The sequence below is a fragment of the Eptesicus fuscus genome, chromosome 9 (genome assembly GCF_027574615.1).
Source record: "Eptesicus fuscus isolate TK198812 chromosome 9, DD_ASM_mEF_20220401, whole genome shotgun sequence".
Lineage (NCBI taxonomy): Eukaryota > Metazoa > Chordata > Mammalia > Chiroptera > Vespertilionidae > Eptesicus > Eptesicus fuscus.
This window is the reverse complement of record NC_072481.1, coordinates 69,929,823-69,954,161: the sequence shown is the minus strand read 5'-3', so window position 1 is coordinate 69,954,161 and position 24,339 is coordinate 69,929,823. Positions and strand designations below refer to the sequence as shown.

The following is a 24,339-nucleotide window of genomic DNA, read 5'->3' as shown; positions in this document are numbered from 1 at the left end:
CAATCTATTTTGGGGAAGATGATCAGGAAAGTGATTCCAATGGGTAGAAGTTTTTTTTTGGAGGGGATGGGTCATGAAGATATTTAAAAATTGAGCATGGTGATGGTTGTACCACTCTGAATTTACTTTAAAAAAACAGTTCATTGTACACTTTAGGTGACATGTACAGTATATGGGTATTTCTCAACAAAGCTGTTCTTTTATTTCTTTTTAAATAAAGACCAGTCTTATAATCAATTGCAGATGTTTTCAGAGGCCCCTCAAGATTTGCTTACCATGTCCCAAATCACGGCTGTGATTCCCAGTTGCCTCCAGTCCTGGTGGATCTGGATGGTGTGGTTTGCAAAGGAGAAGGTGGCAAGAGGCTTATGGAATTTCGGCAACCCCATTCCCCCGGTCTCCTCATAGGGCACCAGGGCCATTCCCACTGTGCCAGCTCTGCTCCCTTTAACCTGTTGGGCAAAAGAATCCTGCGTGCTCTGGCCAGAAAGTGCATTCTTTCTTAGGTGGCCCGGATGCTTTTTTTAAGGTCGTTTTATGGATTCAAAAGAATAAACAGAGATGTGGAAAGCTTTTGTCAAAATCCTTTTACATGGTTCTTCCAGTGTCATGGGAAATGAGATGTGGCTCTGAATTCATCCCAAAGTGTGTCTTTGGGCAAAAGCACCCAGAACGGCACAACTCCTGCAGAATGCCCCACACACTTTGCTGTCAGGACTCAGGGGGGCTTGAGGGTGAGCGAGGCGGCGGTGCCAGCACAGGACCTGGGAGAAGGTAGCGCTTTCTACACTGCCCAGGCCACGTGGACTACAGCAGTACCCGCCCAGGTGGGCAGGGTGTTTCTGCTGTTTTGTTTTGGTCTGGCCTCCACCCCATCAGCCACAGACCTGTGCCTGCACTGAGACTGAATGGTTTGATGGCCCTACTTTTTGGTGGACAGTGGATGCACTCCCAGAGACTGGCAGTTAGACTCTGGCGGCTTCTGAGTCCCTTGCGGGGAGAGCCCGGCCCTAGGTCAAGAACAGACTCAGGCGTCCTCGGCCAGGAGGCCTCCTTGGGCTAGGGGCCGCCACAGTTTGAAGGCTGGCCATGACCCCAATCCTGGCGGGAGGTTTAGAGGCTGGTCACGCCCCCGATCCTGGTGGGGATCTCCTCTGGGGGGCTGGCAGGCCTGGGTTAGGGTCACTGGCGGTTTGGAGGCCGGTCACGCCCCCGATCCTGGTGGGGGTCTTCTCTGGGGTGCTGGCAGGCCTAGGCTAATGGCCACCCTGGTTTAGAGACTGGTCACGCCCCCGATCCTGGTGGGGGTCTCCTCTGGGGTGCTGGCAGGCCTGGGCTCTGACGCCGCAAAGGGAGAGGTTCCTGAATCTGCTTCCCACACACCTAGGCTAGGATACATCTTGTAGGAGGCGGCTTTAATGCCCGGGGTCGGTGACCAGGTCCTCCGGAGCCTCGCTCTCTGGGCTGCAGTCCCACGTCTCCCAGTGCCCCAGCCTCGGATGCGCCCATGCAGTTGCCCCCACCACCAGCCACCTCAGTGCAGGCCACAGCAGCTGAAGCCAGCCTCTTGGAAGCCAGGCCACCACACCCACCACCTCTAGTAGCTCTCTGCTGCTTGCTCTCTGTGCCCTGTCCACTGGGGTGGGGGAGTGCTCCCAGCCCAGAGGCCCTCCCTCCCTCCGCAGCCTGGCTTGGGAAGCTGGCCTCATGCTGGGGCTACTATGCCAGCATGCCCACTCGGCTACTATGGGTGCGACTCGGGCCCCACGGAGGCCAACCTGGAGAACGTGGACCCCAGCTCTGCATCCGGCTGCTGCAGATGGCCTCGGTGGTCAACTACCACCTGCTCCTTCCACTGGCCCCATTGATCCCTCTCAGCACCAGCCATTTAGGCGAGGGTGGCGATCGCCCAGGGACCTCACCCCGGGAGCGGCTGGCTGGGCCCGGCCACGCCCCCAAGGTCGCGATGGGTCCCGGGACCACCAGGAGGCTGCTGGCCGTGCTGGGCCACGCCCCCCCGGGTCGCGATGGGTCCCAGGATCACCGGGAGGCTGCTGGCCGTGCCCGGCCACGCCCTCCCGGGTAGCGATTGAACCTGGGACCCCTGGGAGGCTGCTGGCCGTGCCCGGCCACGCCCCCCCGGTTCGCGATGGGTCCTGGGACCCCCGGGAGGCTGCTGGCCGTGCCTGGCCACACCCCCCCGGGTCGCGATGGGTCCCGGGACCCCTGGGAGGCTGCTGGCTGTGCCCGGCCACGCCCCCCCGGGTCGGGATTGAACCTGGGACCCCCGGGAGGCTGCTGGCCATGCCCGGCCACGCCCCCCCGGGTCGCGATGGGTCCCGGGCCCCCCTGGAGGCTGCTGGCCTTGCCCGGCCACGCCCCCCCGGGTCGCGATGGGTCCCGGGACCCCGCAGAGGCTGCTGGCCGTGCCTGGCCACGCCCCTCTAGGGTTGCCATCACTCACCAGGACCCCCGGAACTAAGAGGATTTGGCGCCGCCATCTTGGTTTTCTCAATGGCCAGTTAGGCCACTCGGAGTCCCGCCCCCAGCCTCTGGCAGGCCCAATCATGGGCATAGCGGAGGTGCGGTCAATTTGCATGTTTCTCTATTATAATGTAGGATACATATACATATACATGTACATGTACATGTATATGTATATGTATATATATGTATGTATATGTATATATATGTATATACTGGAAGTTCTAGCAATAGCAACCTGACAAGAAATAAAAAGCATCTATGGATTCCAAGATGGTGGATTAAGTGGAAGTTACACTGACACTCTCCCAGGACCAAACTGGAATTACAACCAAAATATAGAAAAACCACCCTGAATAATCAGCTGAAGAAGCTGGAGTGAACCCTGATAACCAAGGATGCAAAGTGGAGACAGCATAGAGACTGGTAGGCAGTGCAAAGGCACGAGAGGGCTGGCCAGGCTCCCACAGGCAGTAGCTGAAGTTCTGGAGGGATATCTCAGCTTCGGGGGGCTCTCACTGAGAACTCTGGGGTCTAAACCCCAAGCTGGGCTCCCCGGAGCACCAGAACTGAGAAAGGTGCCCACATAACATCTGGTTGTGAAAAGCAGCAGGGTTATTGTCTGCCAGGCAGAGATGGCTGGAAATGCAGGCACCCTCTTAAAAGGCCAATGCAAAAAATTTCATGAGCAGCCAATCACCTTGGGCTCTGGCAGAGTGGACTAGAGCTATGTGAGGAGAATCCAGGTTTGAGGGCTCTGGAGATAAAGTTTGGAAGGTAACTACCCAGTTTCCTGTACTGAGTCATTCCCCATATTGCAAAGGACATCTTTCTCAGACCTTTACCATTCAGGCAATTTTGCCTGAAGGAGAAGCAATACCCCACCCTGTGGAGTACAGCCTGAGGCTCATTAAGAGACTGAGAATAACAATCAGCCTGCAGACAGAAGCAGATCTCTGATGCTTTGAGTCTTTGTCTGATCTGCTTCTAGCCCGGGGCTAGGAAAAGCAGACCTTGGTGCACATCTTGGTCCTTTCCAAATGCCTTTGGGCAGTGGTCGGCAAACTCATTAGTCTACAGAGCCAAATATCAACAGTACAATGATTGAAATTTCTTTTGAGAGCCAAATTTTTTAAACTTAAACTTCTTCTAATGCCACTTCTTCAAAATAGACTCGCCCAGGTGGTATTTTGTGGAAGAGCCACGCTCAAGGGGCCAAAGAGCCACATGTGGCTCGCGAGCCGCAGTTTGCCGACCACGGCACTAGGGATTTATTCTGGGGATGCAAGGCTGGTATAATACTCGCAAATCAATAAATGTTATACATCACAAATGTTTTGAAAGACAAAAATCACATGATCATATCAATAGATGCAGAAAAAGCATCTGACAAAATCCAACACCCATCCTACCTAATAATAGAATAATATGCAAATTGACTGTACCTTCGCTATGCCCATGATTGGCCAGGAGGCGCGGGGGGGCGGGACTCAGGGTGGCCGGGGTGGCCGATTGGCGACGCTGGGGTGCGGCCTTGGGCAAAAGCGGAGAGCCTGCGACGGATGGCAGGCAACTGGCGGTCGGCTCCTGCGATCCGTCGCCGGGACGCTGGGGTGCGGCCGAGCCCAAGGCCGGAAAAGCCTCCTTGGGCAAAAGCGGAGAGCCTGCGACGGATGGCAGGCAGAGGGATTAGGGGTGATCAGGTAGGCAGGCAAGTGGTTAGGGGAGATCAGGTAGGCAGACCAGCGGATAGGGGTGATCAGGTAGGCAGACAGACCCTCACTGGGCTAGTCCCGCCCCCAAGCAAGCTGTTAGGGGCAATCAGGCAGGCAGGCAGGGTGGATGGGGGTGATCATGTAGGCAGACCAGTGGTTAGGGGTGATCAGGCAGGTAGGCCAGCGGTTAGGGGCAATCAGGTAGGCAGACAGCCCCTTGCATGGCTGGCCCCACCCCCCAGCAAAGAAAGAGGGAGGCCCAGGCCAGCCAATCCATTGCACCCCAGCCTGTCGCCTGCAGAGGGAGGCCACCGGTGGCAGGGGAGGGGAGGCAGTGCTGCACAGATGGCAAGCAGTGGCAGCGGCGGGGGTGGGGCCAGCTTCCTGCAGACCGGGGAAGGAAAGACCCGATAGGCCCTGATCTCAGGCCAGGCCTAGGGACGCCCCTGAGTGCATGAATCTTCATGCACTGGGCCTCTAGTCTATAATAAAAGTGTAATATGATAATTAGACCGGACAGCCGAATGACCTTCTGGATGAAGCCGTGGCAGTGGGGGCTGAGGCAGAGGCAGTTAGGGGCAATCAGGCAGGCAGGTGAACAGTTAAGGGTGATGAGGCAGGCAGGCGAGCAGTTAGGGGTGATGAGGCAGGCAGGCAGATTGGTTAGAGGTGATCAGGCAAGCAGGCAGGCCAGCAGTCCTGGATTGCAAGAGGGATGTCCCGGATTGCGAGAGGGTGCAGGCTGAGCTGAGGGGACCCCGCTCCCGTGCATGAATTTTGTGCACTGGGCCTCTAGTTTTTTAAAAATATATTTTATTGATTTTTTTACAGAGAGGAAGGGAGAGGGATAGAGAGTTAGAAACATCGATGAGAGAGAAACATTGATCAGCTGCCTCCTGCACACCTCCCACTGGGGATGTGCCCACAACCAAGGTACATGCCCTTGACCAGAATTGAACCTGGGACCCTTTAGTCCACAGGCCAATGCTCCATCCACTGAACTAAACCGGCTAGGGCAATTCTCTATTTTTGATCAAAACTCATAGCAAACTGGGAATAGAGGGATCATACCTCAACATAATAAAGGCCATATATGACAAACCTATAGCCAACATCATACTCAATGGGAAAAACAAATCGTTTCCCTAAGAACAGAAACAAAACAGGGATGTCTGCTTTCACCACCCTTACTCAACATAGTACTGGAAGTCTTAGCCACAGTGATCAGACAAGAAGAAAGCATAAAAGCCATCCAAATTGGAAAGGAAGAAATAAAAGTGTAATTACTTGCAGTTGATATAATATTATACATAGAAAACCCTAAAGACTCCACCAAAAAAACTCCTGGATTTAATAAAAAAAATTGGCAATGTAGCAGGATGCAAAATTAACACCCAGAAATCCATGGCATTTTTATACACCAACTAGAGGCCTGGTGCACGAAATTCATGCACAGGGGAGGGGGGTCCTCTCAGCCCAGTCTGCACCCTCTCCAATCTGGGACCCCTCAGGGGATGTTTGACTGCCGGTTTAGGCCCTAACCCTGTGGCAGTTGGACATCCCCCTCACAATCCTGGACTACTGGCTCCTAATCGCTCACCTGCCTGCCTGCCTGGTCGCCCCTAATTGCCCTCCCCCCTGCTGGCCTGACTGCCCCTAACTGCCCCCCCCTGCTGGCCTGGTCGCCCCTAACTGCCCCCTGCTGTTTGCCAGGGTGCCCCCAACTGACCCCCCCTACCAGTCTGGTCGCCCTCAACTGCCCCCCCTGCTGGCCTGGTCGCCCCCAACAGCCCCCCTACCAGCCTGGTTGCCCCACACAACATGCTTGTTCAGTCGTTTGGTCATCCCTCACTAACCCCCCTGCCGGCCTGATCGTAGGCAGCCATCTTGTGAGGGCGTGAGGGTCAATTTGCATATTACCCTTTTATTATATAGCAGTGGTTCTCAACCTTTCTAATGCCGCAACCCTTTAATACAGTTCCTCATGTTGTAGTGACCCCCAACCATAAAATTATTTTTTGTTGCTACTTCATAACTGTAATTTTGCTACTGTTATGAATCGTAAATATCTGTGTTTTCCGATGGTCTTAGGTGACCCTGCTAGCGGTTCTCAACCTGTGGGTCACGACCCACAGGTTGAGAACCGCTGCTGTAGAGATATTTACATAATGTAAAGATATTTACATTACGATTCATAACAGTAGCAAAATTATAGTTATGAAGTAGCAATGAAAATAATTTTATGGTTGGGGGTCACCACAACCTGAGGAACTGTATTAAAGGGTTGCGGCATTAGAAAGGTTGAGAACCACTGTTATATAGGATGATGAATTCTCAGAAAGAGAAAGTATAAAAAACAATCTCATTTACCATTGCAACAAAATACTAAGATACTTAGGAATAAACTTAACTGAGAACGTAAAAGACCTATACTCAGAAAACTACAGGACATTGAAAAAAGAGATAGAGGAAAATATAAACAAATGGAAGAATATACTGTGTTTGTGGATTGGTAGAATTAACATCATTAAAATGTCCACACTACCCAAAGCAATTTATAGATTCAATGCAATCCCTAATAAAATACAAATAGCATATTTCACAGATCTAGAACAAATACTCTAAAAATTTATATGGAACCAAAAAAGACCCCAAATAGCTGCAGCAATCTTGAGACAGAAGAACAAAGTTGGAGGGATCACAATACCAGATATCAAGTTATACTACAAAACCACTGCAATCAAGACAGCCTGGTACTGGCACAAGAAAAGACATATAGATCAATGGAACAGAACAGATAACCCAGAACTCAACCCAATCCATTATGCTCAATTAATATTTGGCAAAGTAGGCAAAAGCATACAATGGAGTAAAGATAGTCTCTTCAATACTAAACGGCGTTAGGGAAATTTGAACAGGTACATGCAAAAAATGAAACTAGACCACCAACTTATACCATACACAAGAATAAACTCAAAATGCATAAAAGACTTAAATGTAAGTCATGAAACCATAAAAATCCTAGAAGAAACCACAGGCAGCAAAATCTCAGACATCTCTCATGGCAATATGTTGCTGATACATCTCCTAGGGCAAGGGAAACTAAGGAGAAAATAAACAAATGGGACTACATCAAAATAAAAAGCTTCTGCACAGCAAAAGAAACCATCAACAAAATGAAAAGGGAGCCCACTGTATGGGAGAACATATTTGGCAATGATACATTTGATAAGGGGGTTAATATCCAAAATACATAAGAAGTCACACAACTTAACAAAGGAAGACAAACAATCCAATTAAAAAATGGGCAAAGGACCTAGATAGACACTTCTCTAAAATAGACATACAGATGATCAAGAGATATGAAAAAATGCTCAAAGTCACTAATAATCAAAGAGATGCAAATTAAAAATGACAATGAGGTATCACCTTATACCTATCAGAATGGTTACCATCAACAAATGACAAGTGCTGGCAAGGATGTGGAGAAAAGGGAACCCTATACACTGCTGGTGGGAATGCATACTGGTGCAGCCACTATGACAGACAATACGGAGTTTCCTCAGAAAATTACATATGGAACTCCAATTTGACCCAATGATCCCACTTCTAGGAATATATCCTAAGAAACCTGAAACACTAATTAGAATATATGCTGTTCATAGCAGCATAATTTACAATAGCTAAGATCTAGAAATAGCCTAAGTGCCCATCCTATCTAATAAAAGAGTAATATGCAAATTGACTGTCACTCCAACACACAAGATGGCTGCCCCCATGTGGTCAAAGATGGCTGCCCCCATGTGGTCAAAGATGGCTGCCCCCATGTGGACACAAGATGGCTGCCACAAGATGGCCAACAGGGGAGGGCAGTTGGGAGGGACCAGGCCTGCAAGGGAGGGCAGCTGAGGGCGATCAGGCCAGCAGGGGAGGGCAGTTGGGAGGGACCAGGCCTGCAAGGGAGGGCAGTTGGGGGTGACCAGGCCTGCAGGGGAGAGCATTTGGGGGGGGGGGGAGACCAGGCCTGCAGCGGAGGGCAGTTGGGAGAGGACCAGGACTGCAGGTGAGGGCAGTTAGGGGTGACCAGGCCTGCACGGGGAGGGCAGTTAGGGGCAAACAGGCTGGCAGGGGAGCAGTTAGGCATCAATCAGGCTTGCAGCGGAGTGGTTAGGGGTGATCAGGCTGGCAAGCAGAAGTAGTTAGGGGCAATCAGGAAGGCAGGCAGGTGAGCAGTTGGGAGCCAGCAGTCCTGGATTGTGAGAGGGATGTCCAACTATCCGTTTAGGTCCGATCCTACCAGTCGGACTTCCCTCGAGGGGTCCCAGATTGGAGAGGGTGCAGGCTGGGCTGAGGGACACACACCCCCATGCACGAACTTTGTGCACTGGGCCTCTAGTCAGTAGATAAGTGGATAAAAAAGCTGTGATACATTTATACCATGGAATATTAAGCAGCAGTAAACAAGAAGGATCTCTTACCCTTTTAGAAAGCATGGAAGGATCTGAAGAGTATTATGCTAAATGAAATAAGCCAGAGACAAAAATCACATGATTTCACAAATATGTGGAATCTAAAGAACAACATAAACTGGTGAACAAAATAGATCCAGAGACATAAAAACATGGAACAGACTGTCCAATCTCAGAGGGAAGATGGGAGTGGGTGGGTGGGGAGAGATTAACTGAAGAATTTATATTCCTATATGCATAAGCCATGGACATAGATAGTAGAATGATGAAGGCCTGGGGCGGGGGGCAGGGGAGCAGGTGTGGGGTGGAGAGGGTCAGTTGGAAAAAAAATGGGACATCTGTAATACTTTGAACAATAAAGATTTTTTTTTTTTAAAAAAAGGCATCCATATTGGAAAGGAAAAAGTAAACTGTCACTATTTGCAGATGATATGATACTATATATAGCAAACTCTAAAGACTCCACCAAAAATCTATTAGAACTAATAAAATTAATAAAACAATCCACCTTGGCTGGTTGGGCTCAGAGGATAGAAGGGTCTGTTGATCTGGGGACTGAAGGGCCCCAGGTTCAAATCCAGTCAAGGACACATGCCTGGTTTGCAGGCTTGATCCCCAGTAGTGGGCCTGCAGGAGGCAGCTGATAGATGATTCTTTCATCATTGATGTTCTATTTCTCTCTCTCTCCCTTTCTCTCTGAAAGCACTAAAATATATAAAAAACTTAAAATAAAACAATCCTATTTACAATTGCATTAAAATGAGAAAAATAAAAAAAAAAAGATTAAAATACCAAAGAATTAATTTAACCAAGGAGGTGAAAGATGTGTACACTGCGAACTATAAGATAGTGAAGAAAGAAATTGAAGAGGACACACACAAAAATGGAAGGATATGCCATGCTCAAGGACTGGAAGAATTAATTAAAATATCCATATTACCCAAAGCAATCTACTGAGTCAATTCAGTCTCTAACAAAATACCAATAGCATTTTTCTCAAAACTAGAACAAATAATCCTAAAATTAACAAAAGACCCTAATTAGCCAAAGCAATCTTGAGAAATAAGAACAAAGTTGACATATCACACTCCTTGATTTCAAACTATACTACAAAGCTATAGTAACCAAAATATTTTGATACTGGCACAAAAACAAATACACAGATCAATGGACCAGAAGAGAGAGCCCAGAAAGAAAACTTCACATATATAGTAAATTAATCTACAACAAAGAAGGCAAAAATATACAATGGAGAAATGACAGTCTCTTCAATAAATGCTGTTGGGAAAATGGATAGATACACGCAAAAAATGAAACTGGACCACTCTCTTGCACCACATATAAAAATAAACTCAAAGATTTAAATGTAAGATCTGAATCCAAAAAACTACTAGAAGAAAACATAAGTAGTAAGCTGTTTGACATCAATCTTAGCAATATCTTTTTGGGTATGTCTCCTCAGTCAAGGGAAACAATGCAAAAATAAATGGATCCCATCAAACTAAAAAGCTTCTGCACAGCAATGGAAACCATCAAAAAGAAAAGACAACTGAATGAATGGGAGAAGATATTCACAAATGACATATACAATGTAGTTTATATCCAAAATATATAAGGAACATCAACATCAAAAAACTCCACAAAACAGCCGAAACCGGTTTGGCTCAGTGGATAGAGCGTCGGCCTGCGGACTGAAGGGTCCCAGGTTCGATTCCGGTCAAGGGCATGTGCCTTGGTTGCGGGCACATCCCCAGTGGGGGGTGTGCAGGAAGCAGCTGATCGATGTTTCTCTCTCATCGATGTTTCTAGCTCTCTATCTCTCTCCCTTCCTCTCTGTAAAAAAATCAATAAAGTATATATTAAAAAAAAAAAAAAGAAGAGATCACCATCTTTGAAAAAAAAAAAAAAAAAACTCCACAAAACAATCTGATGGAAAAATGAACATAAGATCTGAATAGACATTTCTCCAAAGAGGACATACAGATGACCAGCAGACATAAAAAGATGCTCAGTACCAATAATCATCAAGAAAATATAAACCAAAACCACAATGAGATTCCACCTCATAGAATTACTATCATGAAACAGTCAACAATAAGTGTTGGAGAAAATGTGAAAGAACAAGGAATCCTCGTGCACTGTTGGTGGGATTGTAAATTGTTGTAGGTCCTATGGAACACAGTATAGAAATCCTCAAAAAATTAGAAATACCATACAACCCAACAATGCCACTTCTGGGTATTTATCTGAAGAAAAAAAAAAACACTAATTCAAAAAGATATAATCACCATTATGTTCACTACAGCATTATTTGCAATAGGCAAGGAAGCAACCTAGGTGTCCACTGATAGATGAATGGATAAAGAAGATGTGGGACATATATACAATGTAATATTAGCCATAAAAAAAGAATGAAATCTTGCCATTTGTGACAACATGGATGGACCTAGAGAGTATTGTGCTAAGTGAAATAAGTCAGACAGAGAAAGACAAATACCATATGATTTCCCTTATATGTGGAATCTAAAAAACAAAACAAAGGAACAAACAAACCAAGACTCATAAAAATGGAAAATAAACTGATGGTTGCCAGAGGGGAGAAAGTAGGGGGATTAAAAAAGGTGAAGGGAAATAATAGGTACAAACTTTCAGTTATAAAATAAATAAGCCACAGATATGTAGTATACAGCATAGGAAATTCAGTCATAATATTGTAATAACTTGGCATGGTGACTGGTGGTTACTAGTATAGCGTGGTGATTACATCATAAAGTATATAAATGTTGAACACCTGAAACTAATATACTATTGTATGCCAACTAAACTTGAATAAAAAAAATTTTTAAAACTATCTGTGCACTTGAGAGTTATGTGAAATGAGCAGCAAGGAGAGGAAAAGATGAAGAGTTATGATTAAAATAGTACGAGGGAGGTACATTCTGATGGGCAGTTCTGAAAGAGGTGTAGGGGAGGGCTATGCATCTGGGAGAAGGGTCAGGATTCAACAAAGCCAGACTTGTAAATTTATCTGCTTATCTGTACATGAGATTACTAGGGTGTTGGCTGGGTTGGGGGTGATTTCTTTGAAGAGGGAAGTAAGGATGTTCTCAATGGATCATTGCAGTAGTTGGGTTGAAGTTAGTTGCTACTTCCTGGGAAGAAACTTACCAGGTGGGACATGGGGGTTTGAGTTTGAAGGTGATAGTGGATTGCAAGAAACAGAATTAACTGTGTTAAACCTATAAAGGAGGAATAATAACAAAAATGGGGCACAAAGTAACAAAAGTGGATAGGAAGTGAGTGTGGCAGCTGAGAACTAAGGATGTCATGTTCTCCCTTAGCAAGCTGAGGATATCCTGATGTCTATACTTGGTTTTTATTTTTATATTGATGCTTTTTAGAGAGAGAGGGGAAGGGGGGAGGGAGGGAGAAGGGAAGAGGGGGGAAAGGGAGAGAGAGAGAGAGAGAGAGAGAGAGAGAGAGAGAGAGAGAGAGAGATCAAAAGAGATCGATTTGTTGTTCCACTTATTTATGCATTCATTGGTTGATTCTTACATGTGCCCTGACCAACCTTGTTGTATCGGGCCGACATTCTAACCAATTGAACTTACAGGGCCTGAACTTGGTTTTTAAAATTTCCAAACTAAAAAAAGAATCTAAAGAGGCAACAAATGAAAAATAAACAAAAGTAAAGCACAATCCAACTCACCACTCTGTTTAACAGCTGGTTTTAAATATGATGGTTAAATTTTCAAGGTCTTCATTCTTTAAATGTAATTCTTCAAGCAGGGTAGCTAGAAACTGTGTAAACATCATATTTTCCTGAGAATGCTTCCGAATGCCAAGAATTGGGGTCAGTCTGAAATACCAAAAATATTAAATACAGATCCATGAAATGGGAAAGAATAAGGGGGCTTCCGTCCTCAACATGTTTTTGTCATGGCAGAGATGAAGTCTTTTTGATTTATCAACATTCACAGGGAGAGGCTTTCCTAATACAAGCAGAAGAGAAATTGCAGGAAAAAACTGGAAAGATCAAACATATTATTAATTACAGAAAGAAGCCTAAAAGTCTGGATCTATAACATGTTCTTCATGACAGCAAAACCCACCAAAATTCTGCTCAGAAAGGAAAATTAATGAAGTCTTTTCTTTCCACTTGGGGAAAGGAGGTTGTAGAGAGAAGCTTGGAGCTGAGAAATGCTTTAAAAATATCTATAATAATAAAAGCATAATATGCTAATTAGACTGGACAGCCGAACAACCTTCCGGATGTCATTCTGGACGTCCTTCTTGACGAAGCTGTGGTGGCAGGGGCTGAGGCAGAGGTGGTTAGGGGTGATCAGGCAGGCAGGCGAGCAGAGTTGTTAGGGGCGATCAGGCAGGCAGGTGAGCAGTTAGGGCGATCAGGCAGGCAGGCAAGTGGTTAGAGGTGATCAGGGAGGCAGGCAGAATGGTTAGGGGCGATCAGGCAGGCAGGCAGAAGCGGTTAGGGGAGATCAGGCAGGCAGGCGAGTGGTTAGGGACAATCAGGCAGGCAGGCAGGCAGGCAAGTGATTAGGAGCCAGAGGTACCAGAATGCGAGAGGGATATCCGAGTGGTCCCGGATTGCGAGAGGGTGCAGGCTGGGCTGAGGGACTCCCCCCCCCTCTCCCCGCTGCACGAATTTTGTGCACCGGACCTCTAGTAATTTATAATGAATGTTTGGATTATACCACCTGGAAAAAGATAATAAATAAAAAATAAGATTGCCTTTTAGATAAAACCTTAACATTTTTATTCTTAAAACACTAAAGAGATGAATTACATAAGGCACTTAATACAAACTTTATAAGTAACACTCTTTTTTCTTTAACCATTTATAGTAAATACCCCTAAAGATTGATTGCATGTAATAGATTCTTAAAAGTAATTTAAATTCAAATGTGATTAGCAAGTGTGATTTTTTAAAAGTGACTAATCTAATTACAAATACTCAAGACCATTACTTTTCATAAATATTTTAATCTCCAGAAATCATGATTTATAGAACCTTTGCAAATTACTTACATTCCTGGAAAGCTTTTTGGAGAGAAAAACCCTTTTTTCCTCAAATAGTCTTTATACCTTGCACAAAGCTCTTCCAGATGCTTAATATTTTTTAAAAATATATTTTTACTGATTTTCAGAGAAAGAGAGAGATAGAAACATCAATGAAGAGAGAGAATCATCAATCGGTTGTCTCCTGCACTCCCCCTAATGGGGATGGAGCCCACAACCTGGGCATATGCCCTACTGGGAATTGAACAATGACCTCCTGGTTCCTGGGTCAACCCTTACCCACTGAGTCACACCGGCTGGACAATGCTTATTTAATCTTGGTCAGTGCCACTGGACACATAAAATAGAGACAGATTTCATCCTTGCTTAGCCATTTCATAGAGAATACAAAAGTAAAAAATTGTCAAAATTGTTCAGAGATGGCCAGGACTTTGAGAAGGTGGTAAATTCTCTATCTCCCTGAAGGTGTCTTAACAAGAACTAGAGGCTAAGTGACTCCAGTAATAAATACTAGAGGTCTAGTGAAATCCACAAAGTTCTAACTGGGAAAACTACTGTAATGTGTACTTTCCCCACCTCTCTGTATTTCTGTAGAGGTAGGGGATGGAGTACCAGGTCTCATACTTTCTGAGCGTTGTCTGCTGATATTTCTCACAGGTAGTTCAGACTGGGAAATAGGACTACCTCAGCCTTCCAAAGCCAAGCCCAACCTGGGCACTTGGTTGAATGTAGGCAATTGCGGCCAGCTTTTCCTGAGGCATCTTGCTGTAGAGAAGGTGGAATCTGGACGTCAACTCTGCCTTTCCCACTCTTAGGTAAGTCGATATTTAAAATACAAAGTTGCTGCTTTCCCACAATAAGACCAAAGATACTGGGGATAGGATAATATCAGCTAAAATAAAACCAAGAAGTCAGAGGAGGTAGATCAGATATGTCAACTCCACAGAAACCTAGCTTTTGTGTGTATTTAAAATGGTACTTATATCACACATCTTAGACAACTTCTCTCACTTTCAAGGAGACTAATATTTGGTTCATATATGAAAACAAAGTTTTCTAAATTACTTCTTAAAGTGCCATGTTTTAAACTTAACCCTCAAATTCTAAGTAAATGGTGACTACTAGATTTTTCAACCTGTGTGCTCATGAGAGCAGAAAATGAGATGTATAGAGAAACAGCTTGTAAAAAAAATTGTTCCATCAATTGCCCTAGTTAGAAACTATTTTAGAAATAGTAATACTTCTTTAGCAAACTTATAAGGATATATTTACTCTATAAATTAGTAAGTTCATTAAAAGGTGTGTTCAAATGTACCTAAATGTTTTGTTTATAAAGAAAAACTGGAGTTAATGGGAAACTTTAGCTAGGAGTTAGAAAAAAGAAAAAAAGAAAGCAACAATGAAATCCTGCTCCATGCTCCTGGGCCCATGGCAAACAATGCTAATCAATCAGGCATTCTCTTCTTAATGAGCTGGACCTGCTGTGAGAATCCTCAAAAAAAAGCTCTGAGCATCCACTTTGACTGTTTTAGAGCTGACTCTTCAGAAGAAACCTGTTCCCTCCTTAGTCTAACTGCAAGCACTGGAACTCTGTCTCTACGCAACACAGTTCTAATCCTAGATCTGCCCGGAATGCTTGTTACAATTTTGGGCAAGTTGAACATCAACGCCTTAGGATCTATTATCTATAAAATGGGGCTAATAATACTTAAGTTCCTTAAAAGTTACTGCAAAATTCAAGTAGGCTACTGTAGATGAATAGGCTTTTTAAAAAAATAGTATGACATAGCATTTCTGATGACAACCTCCCCACAACAACATGCCTCTCGCTAAGGATCTCCTTCATCCCTCTCCAGAAGAGAAGAGAAGAGAAACAGAAGCAGCAGCTCCTGGTGCAGAGCCCTGATTCCTACTGCATGGATGTGAAACACCCAGGATGCTATAAAGTCATCACCGTCTTTAGCCATGCACAAACAGTAGTTTTGTGTGTTGGCTACTCGGCCTACTGGAGAAAAAGCAAGGCTTCCACAGGATGCTGCTTCAGAAGAAAGCAGCACTAAAAGCATCCCGAATCAAAATGAGAGGGGAGCCATTCCAATAAACAAGTTTTGGATTTAAAAAAATTAGTTATGGTAATGACTATCAATTAACATTTATCACGTATTACCTATAAATACTATTTGCATGTTCTGAGCAGGAATTATGGCTCCCATTTTATGGATGAGGAAATGAAGACACACAAAAATTGAAGTACCTTCCTCCCTTCTTCCAGGTCACAAAGATAGTAAGTGGAAAGTCAGAGCTTTGCACCTCGGCAATTTATCTTAAAAAATCCCATGCTTCTGGCTAATATGCTAGCTTTCATTCTTTGCAGGCTGTAGAGCACCCTAAGTTTAATCTTTACCTGACTGATGTGTACTGAGCCCTGGATGAAAATGCAGAAGGAACAGAAGGTTTTAAGTTTGCTTTAGAGAACTAAAGGACTACACATATAAAAAATGACAAGTACCTGGCAGGCAGAAGGAAGTACTGATAGAGAAATCATACAAGGTCTGGTGTCTGTTGGAAGAGGAGAATATCAACCTAGTGCCTGGAGATTTCTGCAGCAAGCTAGCAAGTGGATAAACAGCAGTCCTTAGGCATCTGGAGCCTCTAACACTGGAGCCCCAAGTGTTGTTGCACAGTTATACTCCTGGAAAGTTAGCTAATGAGATTTCCTTTAACCTTATTTACTCCTTTGTGTTTCTCCTTTGATCTTTAACTGAAAAGACTACTTCTTCTCCATCCCCCAGTTTCTAACACAAAATGTAAATGATTATAGAAATATATATTATTAACTTGTAAAACTTTTAAGTTGACTTAAAATAAATCCTTTTTGGAGTAAGGTGAGGTGTAAATGAATAGTTCCTGTGTACCACTAAACATTAATAATCAAGTGGAGAGTCATGGAGAGTTAAAGTCTCCCTTTAAAATCTTTTCTAGAAACCAGGCTCATGAGTATAAAAATCTGAAGACTGCTTTGACAAGTTATAAAGTCATAATGAATAATATATCAAGAAAGATGATGAACCCTAAAAAATCTTACAGTATACTATCATTTTATGTCCAGTTCATTCAAAGGAATTGTGATTTGCTTCTCTCTCCAAAGTAATTTACATTTAAAGTGGAATAAGGACTATATATAATCTTTATGTTTTCCAGATTCCTCGGCTCATCTACTTTAACACGATTTATTACTTCATAGCAAATGACTACAAGCCCGCTCTAGTTCAGCCTGCTGCTCACTGGCCATCTGCTGAATTTCCATGTGATCTTCATAGCCAGAGGCTTTTGTTCCTACTTGCACGGATGAATCAGAAGCAAGATCAGAATGTTTTATCAGTTTATTATGGTTTTGGTCAATGATAACATTGGTTATAGCCATTGCCAAGGTGCTACTGGGATTTTTTTTTAGAATATACAATGCCCTAATGTTAGGTGCTCTTTGGCTGAGTGGAGTTTGAGAACTGATGTGACGTAGAAGAGCACTGTACTGAGCTTGGAGACAAGGTTCTATTGTCTGCTTTTGTTAGGAGTCCATACTAGGGCTTTGGAAACCACAAAGCACTAAGCCAGTGGTCAGCAAACTGCGGCTCGTGAGCCACATGCAGCTCTTTGGCCCCTTGAGTGTGGCTCTTCCACAAAATACCAAGTGCGGGCGCGCACATACAGTGCAATTGAAACTTCGTGGCCCATGCGCAGAAGTCGGTTTTCGGCTCTCAAAAGAAATTTCAATCGTTGTACTGTTGATATTTGGCTCTGTTGACTAATGAGTTTGCCGACCACTGCACTAAGCAATACAGTCCCTACATGTGTTACAACTAGGCCCAATTACAAATGAATAAAGACTTATTACAGGAGTTGCTCCTTTCATGGCCAATAACAGTTTCTTAATTGGCACATCCAAAAGCCCGCTCTTAGTTCTCTTCCCAATTGACTCAATCTATTTTGTGGGTATTTCTTTTTTCAGCAGCCCATGAATGATAGGTCTTACCTAAGGTTTCATAATGACCTTCATTTTGTACTACATCCTATCTTATGACTTTGACTATCAATGACTCAAATCTGTAACTTACCTTCTAGGATTTTTCTCCCCCTGGGTATCCAAAAGGTACATCAAATAGTACATTATGTTCAAACCTGAATTCCTGACCTCTTATTTTCATAAAAATCTTATAGTATTAGAAACTAGTTATCTTTAACTGTTACCCCTTAATGTTCTTTGTCCAATCAGTTACCAAGTCCTGCTGATTCCCCTCTGAGGTGCCTCTTACATTCATTTCACCTTCTCCATTCTCACTGTCCCTCTCCTAATTGAGATGAGTTATCTCTTCCCTGGACTACAGCAACAGCCTCCTGAGTGGTCTCTCACTCCAACCCATCCTCCACATTGCCATCACAATCCTCTCTCATAGCTCTGATCTCTTTGTTCTCTTCTTTAATAACTACTTATAGAAAAAATCCAGTATCTTTGGGCTTTTTTATTTCCTTTTATTTTCATTGTTTCAATCACATGAATACATTCTTATAAATATTTCAAATAATCTTAAAATGTGTATTGTTAGTTGTATATATTTTTCTCATCCGCCAGCCAGATGGATGACTGGAATCACATTTTAGTCACCCATCTTTGTATCCCCCACAGGTGAATGATTATAGAACTAAAATCACTGCTTTCCATTATCAGCACTTCTTAATGTACTACAGTGGGTTTATGGGCTAAAGGCAGCTTTTTGCTTATTTCTGTAAATAAAGTTTTATTGAAAAACAGCCATGCTCCTTTACTTATACATTTTATGACTGCTTTCATGCTACAATATTAGAGTTGAGTAGTTGGGACTATATGGGTCAGCAAAGTTGAAAATATTTACAATCGGGCCCTTTATAAAAACTTTGCCAGAGAAAAGCAGTTAGTTACCTACAAGGGAATGCCCATATGACTGTCAGCTGATTTCTCAACAGAAACTATGCAGGCCAGAATAGAGTGGCAAGAAATATTCAAAGTAATGAATAGCAAGGACCTAGAACCAAGATTACTCTACCCAGCAAAGCTATCATTTAGAATTGAAGGTCAGATAAAGAGCCTCACAGATAAGAAAAAGCTAACAGAGTTCATCACCATTAAACTAGTATTATATGATATGCTGAAGGGTATTCTTTAAGAAGAGGAAGAAGAAGAAAAAGATAAAAAATATGAACAAAATGGCAACAAATACATACCTATCAACAACAAAATCTAAAAATCAAAATAAATAAATAAAAAAATCTAACGAACAGAATAAACCGAATAAAATAGAATCAGAGGCATGGAAATGGAACAGACTAACGATTCTCAGAAGGAAGGGGGGTGGGAGGGCAGGAAGAGATTAAACAAAGATCTTATATGCATACTAGAGGCCCAGCGCGCACAAAATTGTGTGTGGTTAGGGTCCCTAGGCCTAGCCTGGCTTCCGTTGCTGGCCTCTGCTACCTTGCGACGCTACGTGAAGCTTCCCACCCGGGGAAGCTCTGCGATGCTGGCGGCCCCTCAACTGCTCCGCGAGGCTCCCCCTGCCCCGCCACTGCTCCACAAGGCTCCCCCAACCCTGCCACTGCTCAGCAAGGCTCCTCCTGCCCCGCCACTGCTTCGCGTAACTCCCCCCGCCCTGTGACTGCTCCGCAAGGCTCCTCCCACCCTGCGACTCCTCGAGGCTCCCCCTGCCCCTCGACTGCTTCACAAAATTCCTCCCGCCCTGCGACTGCTCCTCGAAGCTTGCTACCGTTCCGCGAAGCTCACCGCTGGACGCTCCGCGAAACCCTCCCAGCCCCACCACTGCTCCGCAAGGCTCCCCCCACCCCGTGACTGCTCCACAAAGCTCCCCCTGCCCCATAAAACTCCCCCGCCCCATAAAACTCCCCCGCCCCACGACTGCTCCACGAAACTCGCTGCTGCCCGGTTACTGCTCCACTAAGCTTGCTGCCACTCCTCGAAGCAGCCCGCCACTGCCACCACCGCTCAACAGTCCCCAGTCCCACCCGCTGCCACCCCTCCTCATGGCAAGCGGCTCAGGGGCCCGGGGGAAGGGGGGATGAGAGGTGCTCCATGCACTTCATGGTGACCGGTCGTCTGTTCGGTCATGACGGCACCTGGCTCTTTATTTATTAGGATATGCATTACCTATGAACACAGACAATAGGTGGTGAAGGCCTGGGGTGGGGCGGGAGAAAAGAGGGACATCTGAAATAATCTCAACAATAAAGATTGGGAAAAAAACAACAACAACCTTTTCCAAACCTTATACTAGAAGAGTATTATGCACCAATTTTAATTTAAAACAAACACTATACAATGCTTTATATACTACTAGAGGCCCGGTGCATGAATTCGTGCACAGGTGGGGTCCAGCTGGCCCGCCCTAATCTGGTTGCTTGATATATATATATATATATATATAACTCTGATGATTAAAACAGGAGATCCAAAGGAACCCTTTGGCTCTAGAATATTCAGGGTCTGCCTGTGAAAGTATGGAAGATGCTTAAAGAAACCAAAAATATTTCATAAAACCTTCTAGCTAGAAAGAGAACTTTCCTGGTTTACTTCATTCCAGTCAAACTGACCAGCCTTGCTTCAATGATGCCAAGGTTTAGTCTGCTCCCACTTGAGGGCCATTTTCTTTCCTGGAGAGGCTCTTCCCCAGATCTCTGCATGGTGGGCTCCTTCACGTGACAATTTCGTTGAAATGTCATCATCTGAAATTGATCTTCACTCTCATCTTCTACTTATTTTGCTTTATTTGTCTATGTAGTCCTTACTCTTGTCTAATTTTTTATCACCAGTTTGCTTATTTACTGTCTATCTCTGATCCAAGGTGAATCTATGAGGGCAATGATTTGTTCACTGTATCCCTCATGCCTGGCACACTGTAAATGATCAATATTTCCTTGTTGAATAATAATAAAATAAAATAAAATAAACAGCTTAAGAGGCCACTTTTTTTATTGTGCTTACTGAAATGTTTTTTCTCCATAAAATTTTCTGCCTTTCCTTTTTAGAGAAAGGAAGGGAGGAAATCTTTTCTTGACTCCTCCTCCTGATCGCACATAGTGGCACCTTCCTGCCAGAATGTTCCAGAACATCTATCAGTAACATGAAATGAGCTTCAAATTCATCAGACAGACAAAGCATTAAATAAAGACCTACCACTTGTTCCTGCATTTCCCTCCTCACTTCCACTTGTCTTGGAACTTTGTTGTCAGGGAAGTGCTAAGATTGGCCAAGAGTGAGTAGTGCTAAGTGCCACAGAGCTGGCTCAGTTTATAGTTTTAATTCACTTCCAGTCCTGAAGAGGAAACTGTGAAGCAAGGGGTCAGCCCTCAGTGGGTGCTTGGTAGTCTATTGGTGAAGCGTAAAAGGAGAGAAAATTCTTTCACTCTAAATGAGATGAGATTTATTTGGCCAAAAGAAAGAGCAATTTAGGATATCAACAAGCCAACTAATATAGGTCTTCATTTCTGTGTATTTCTGGCTATTTCTACTGTTCCTGAATGGGGCATATTCATATTCTTTTTAGGTCATTGCAAGTAATAGAATGTAGCTGCAAAACAAGAACTTAACTATTTTTGGAATCTATACTTCCTTTTAGTCTCCTCCCATTAAGAGTTAAATGATCTAAGAAAAGAGATTCAAGATCCTTTCTTAATGTAGTGATTTGGTTCCTTTACACAGACTGCAAGTCAACTATCTCCACTATCTTGAAGGAAGGGGATTCTATACCTCTGTGTGTGTTATGTTGCAATGGTTAATAAACTTCTAGCCCTAAGCATTTTGATTCAGAGGATAGAGCATTGGCCCATGGACTGAAGGGTCCCAAGTTTGATCCAGTGAAGGGCATGTACCTTGGTTTCAGGTTTGGTCCCTAGTGAGGGGCATGCAGGAGGCAGCTGATGGATGTTTCTCTCTCATCGATGTTTCTAACTCTCTATCCCTCTCCCTTCCTCTCTGTAAAAAAATCAATAAAAACATACATTTTTTTAAAAATGAAAAAATAAAACTTCTAGACATTGTACCTCATGTATAATCTAAATATCTCTTACAGAATTTTATTTTCTCCTTCATAAAAATTTTTTGGGGGGCATGGTCTTAAAAGTTATTTCTTTAGCCCTAGCCAGTTTGGCTCAGTGGATAGAGTGTCAGCCCATGGGTCCTGGGTTTGATTTCAGTCAAGGGCACATACCTCGACTGTAGGCTCGATTTCTGTTCCTGGCCTGGGTGCGTGCAGGAGACAACCAATTGATATGTCTCTCTCACATTGGTGTTTCTCTCTCTCTGTCTCTCCCCCTCCTTTCCACTCTAAAAATCAATGGAAAAATATCCTTGGATGAGGTTTTTAACAACAACAACAACAACAACAACAACAACAACAGCAACAACAACAACAAAGTTATTCCTTCATATTCTTGAAAATGGTTCTAAATTAATAGTAAGTCCTTTTAATCTTTCCCCATAGATGCCATCTGACTACTCCTCATTTAGATTGGTATTCTTCCTTATAACCTGTTCTAGCTTCTCATTTTCCTAAAATGTAGTGCCCCAGAATATAAATATTATCCAAATTCATTAATTTAAAACATAAAACAACATATCTTCCACCCCACAGAAGGATATCATGAAATAAAATCTTGTTCGTCTAAGTTATTTCTGAAGTACAATCTCAGGATCTTATCCAACACTCCCCATTTTTGTTAAATTAACTCTCCAGGCTCCTTTCCCCTTGGTCCTTTATCCATACACTGTTAATTATGATATGTTCATCACTTATCTGTTTAACCTCTTCATTAAAGAACAACTCCCACCTTATTATATATTGAAAGATTCTAGCATCTATTCCAGTCCTGCAACTTCTAGTAGTGTGTATCAAAGAAAGCCACAATTATCTGGGCCCAAATAACTACTTCTACTTTAAAAACAGCAATATTCCACAGTTGGTATTTTAACAGTGTGTCTTATGTAGGAAATACCTTTAAAATAACAGAAAATGTGATTGGCCATGAGTAAAAACAAAAAATTGTTATGTTTCAATTTCTTTCTTTCAAGAATGAATAAAAAGCTCTAACGGTGGCACTAAAAGGATGGCTTACCACAAACAATCTGTATGCTGGAAAATATAATTTGAAAAAAAATGACATAACTTGCAATGTATAAATCACAGACAAGACAGGAAACTTCTCATGAAAATGCCACTGATTGAAATCTCCATTCTGAAAAGATAGGCAACCTTCTATAACTAGTTCTTTACCATATGGTAAATGGCATGACAACACAAGCAAAAAGCCAAGTATCATACTGTATCTTAATGATAAGACCTTTATTTAGCTGACTGCTCCACATATGCTGCACATCAAAAAAAGAGAACGCAAGACAGGTTAGGACATGTACTCTCCATTTGTTATTACTGAGCTATCAAACAACATCTGGTTAACAGGAATTATTATGCACAGTAGTAAGAAGAGTTTCAAAGTTTGACAACTGAAACAAGAGAAAGATTTTTAATTAAAAAGTGGCATTTTAAAAAAATAGATCCTTACATCCATCCAAGGATTTAGAGCTGTATAAACTCTTGATTAAGCCTCAGGGTAAGTTACCACTAGTTTGTATCTTACCAACAGAGAAAGCAATATAAAGAGTTCAAGTTGTGGTTTACTGAGCAAGTGGAGCTAAACAACTGATGGAACTCTGTTGTCCATCTCCCATACTGCAATAAAAATCAATGGAAAACGTCTTTGGATGAGGTTTTTAACAACAACAACGAAGTTATTTCTTCATATTCTTGAAAATGGTTCTAAATTAATTGTAAGTCTTTTTAATCTTTCCTCATAATGCCATCTGACTACTCCTCATTTAAGTCAGTAGTGAACTTGGATTTTTAAATGGCCTTTCCAATAATGGTCCCTGTTGCTTTGCTCATTGCCCTCATTCCCACCGGGGAATAAACAGTGCAGCTCCTGGGACACTGGAAATCACAGCATAGTCTGAATTATCCTTTTCTGAATAATCTGTGTGAAATATTGAAGATCACATCAGGCACTTGCCTGAAATGATAGAGCATAGACATCCTTTACTCTGACCCTCAAAACTAAGAGAAGCAAACACTCTTGGAGTTTTCTGAGTTATTAATTTCCAAACTTGCAGAATCAAACTGCTAAGCTGTTGTAAAATGACAATGAACAACACTCCTCATACTCAATCTTAAGGGAAGAAAAAGCTGTGAGAACGTCAAGCCGAATAAATGTAACCAGAAAGCATGCTTCTCTATGGTTTGGGGTTGGAGGAAGGGACAGGAAGTGAAAAGCCACACACTTTCTGTACCTATCAGATTTGAGAAATTGCTGGGTTCACATAGAGTTCTGTTGCAGGAGGGAAACCTGTTCTGCTGATTACTGTGCATAAAGGTGATGACATGCAGAGACTACTAAAGATAATGTTGGGCTTAAAATTTTTTTTTAACACTCTCTCATCCTTTATCAATTAAAACAGAACAGATAATACAATACCAGACATTTTGGGAGCTTAGAATCAAACAAAAACAAAAAGTCTTCTGGGAAAGATGAGG

The 24,339-nt window shown here is 43.4% G+C and overlaps 1 protein-coding gene across 5 annotated transcripts in view; it reads right to left on the bottom strand.

Annotated features, from left to right (window-relative positions):
* RPAP2 (RNA polymerase II associated protein 2) overlaps positions 1-24,339 on the bottom strand; it is a 111,072-nt gene that overhangs the window by 7,154 nt on the left and 79,579 nt on the right. For 3 of the 5 annotated variants that reach the window (XM_008154722.3, XM_028129950.2, XM_054721363.1), the window contains one exon: positions 12,378-12,527. In XM_008154722.3, the coding sequence (XP_008152944.2) occupies positions 12,386-12,527 (142 nt within the window). In that variant the 3' untranslated portion in view covers positions 12,378-12,385. Of the gene's footprint in view, positions 1-3,968; positions 4,149-12,377; positions 12,528-24,339 lie in introns of those variants that run through there. The other 2 variants (XM_054721362.1, XR_008557067.1) reach the window with 2 other exon arrangements.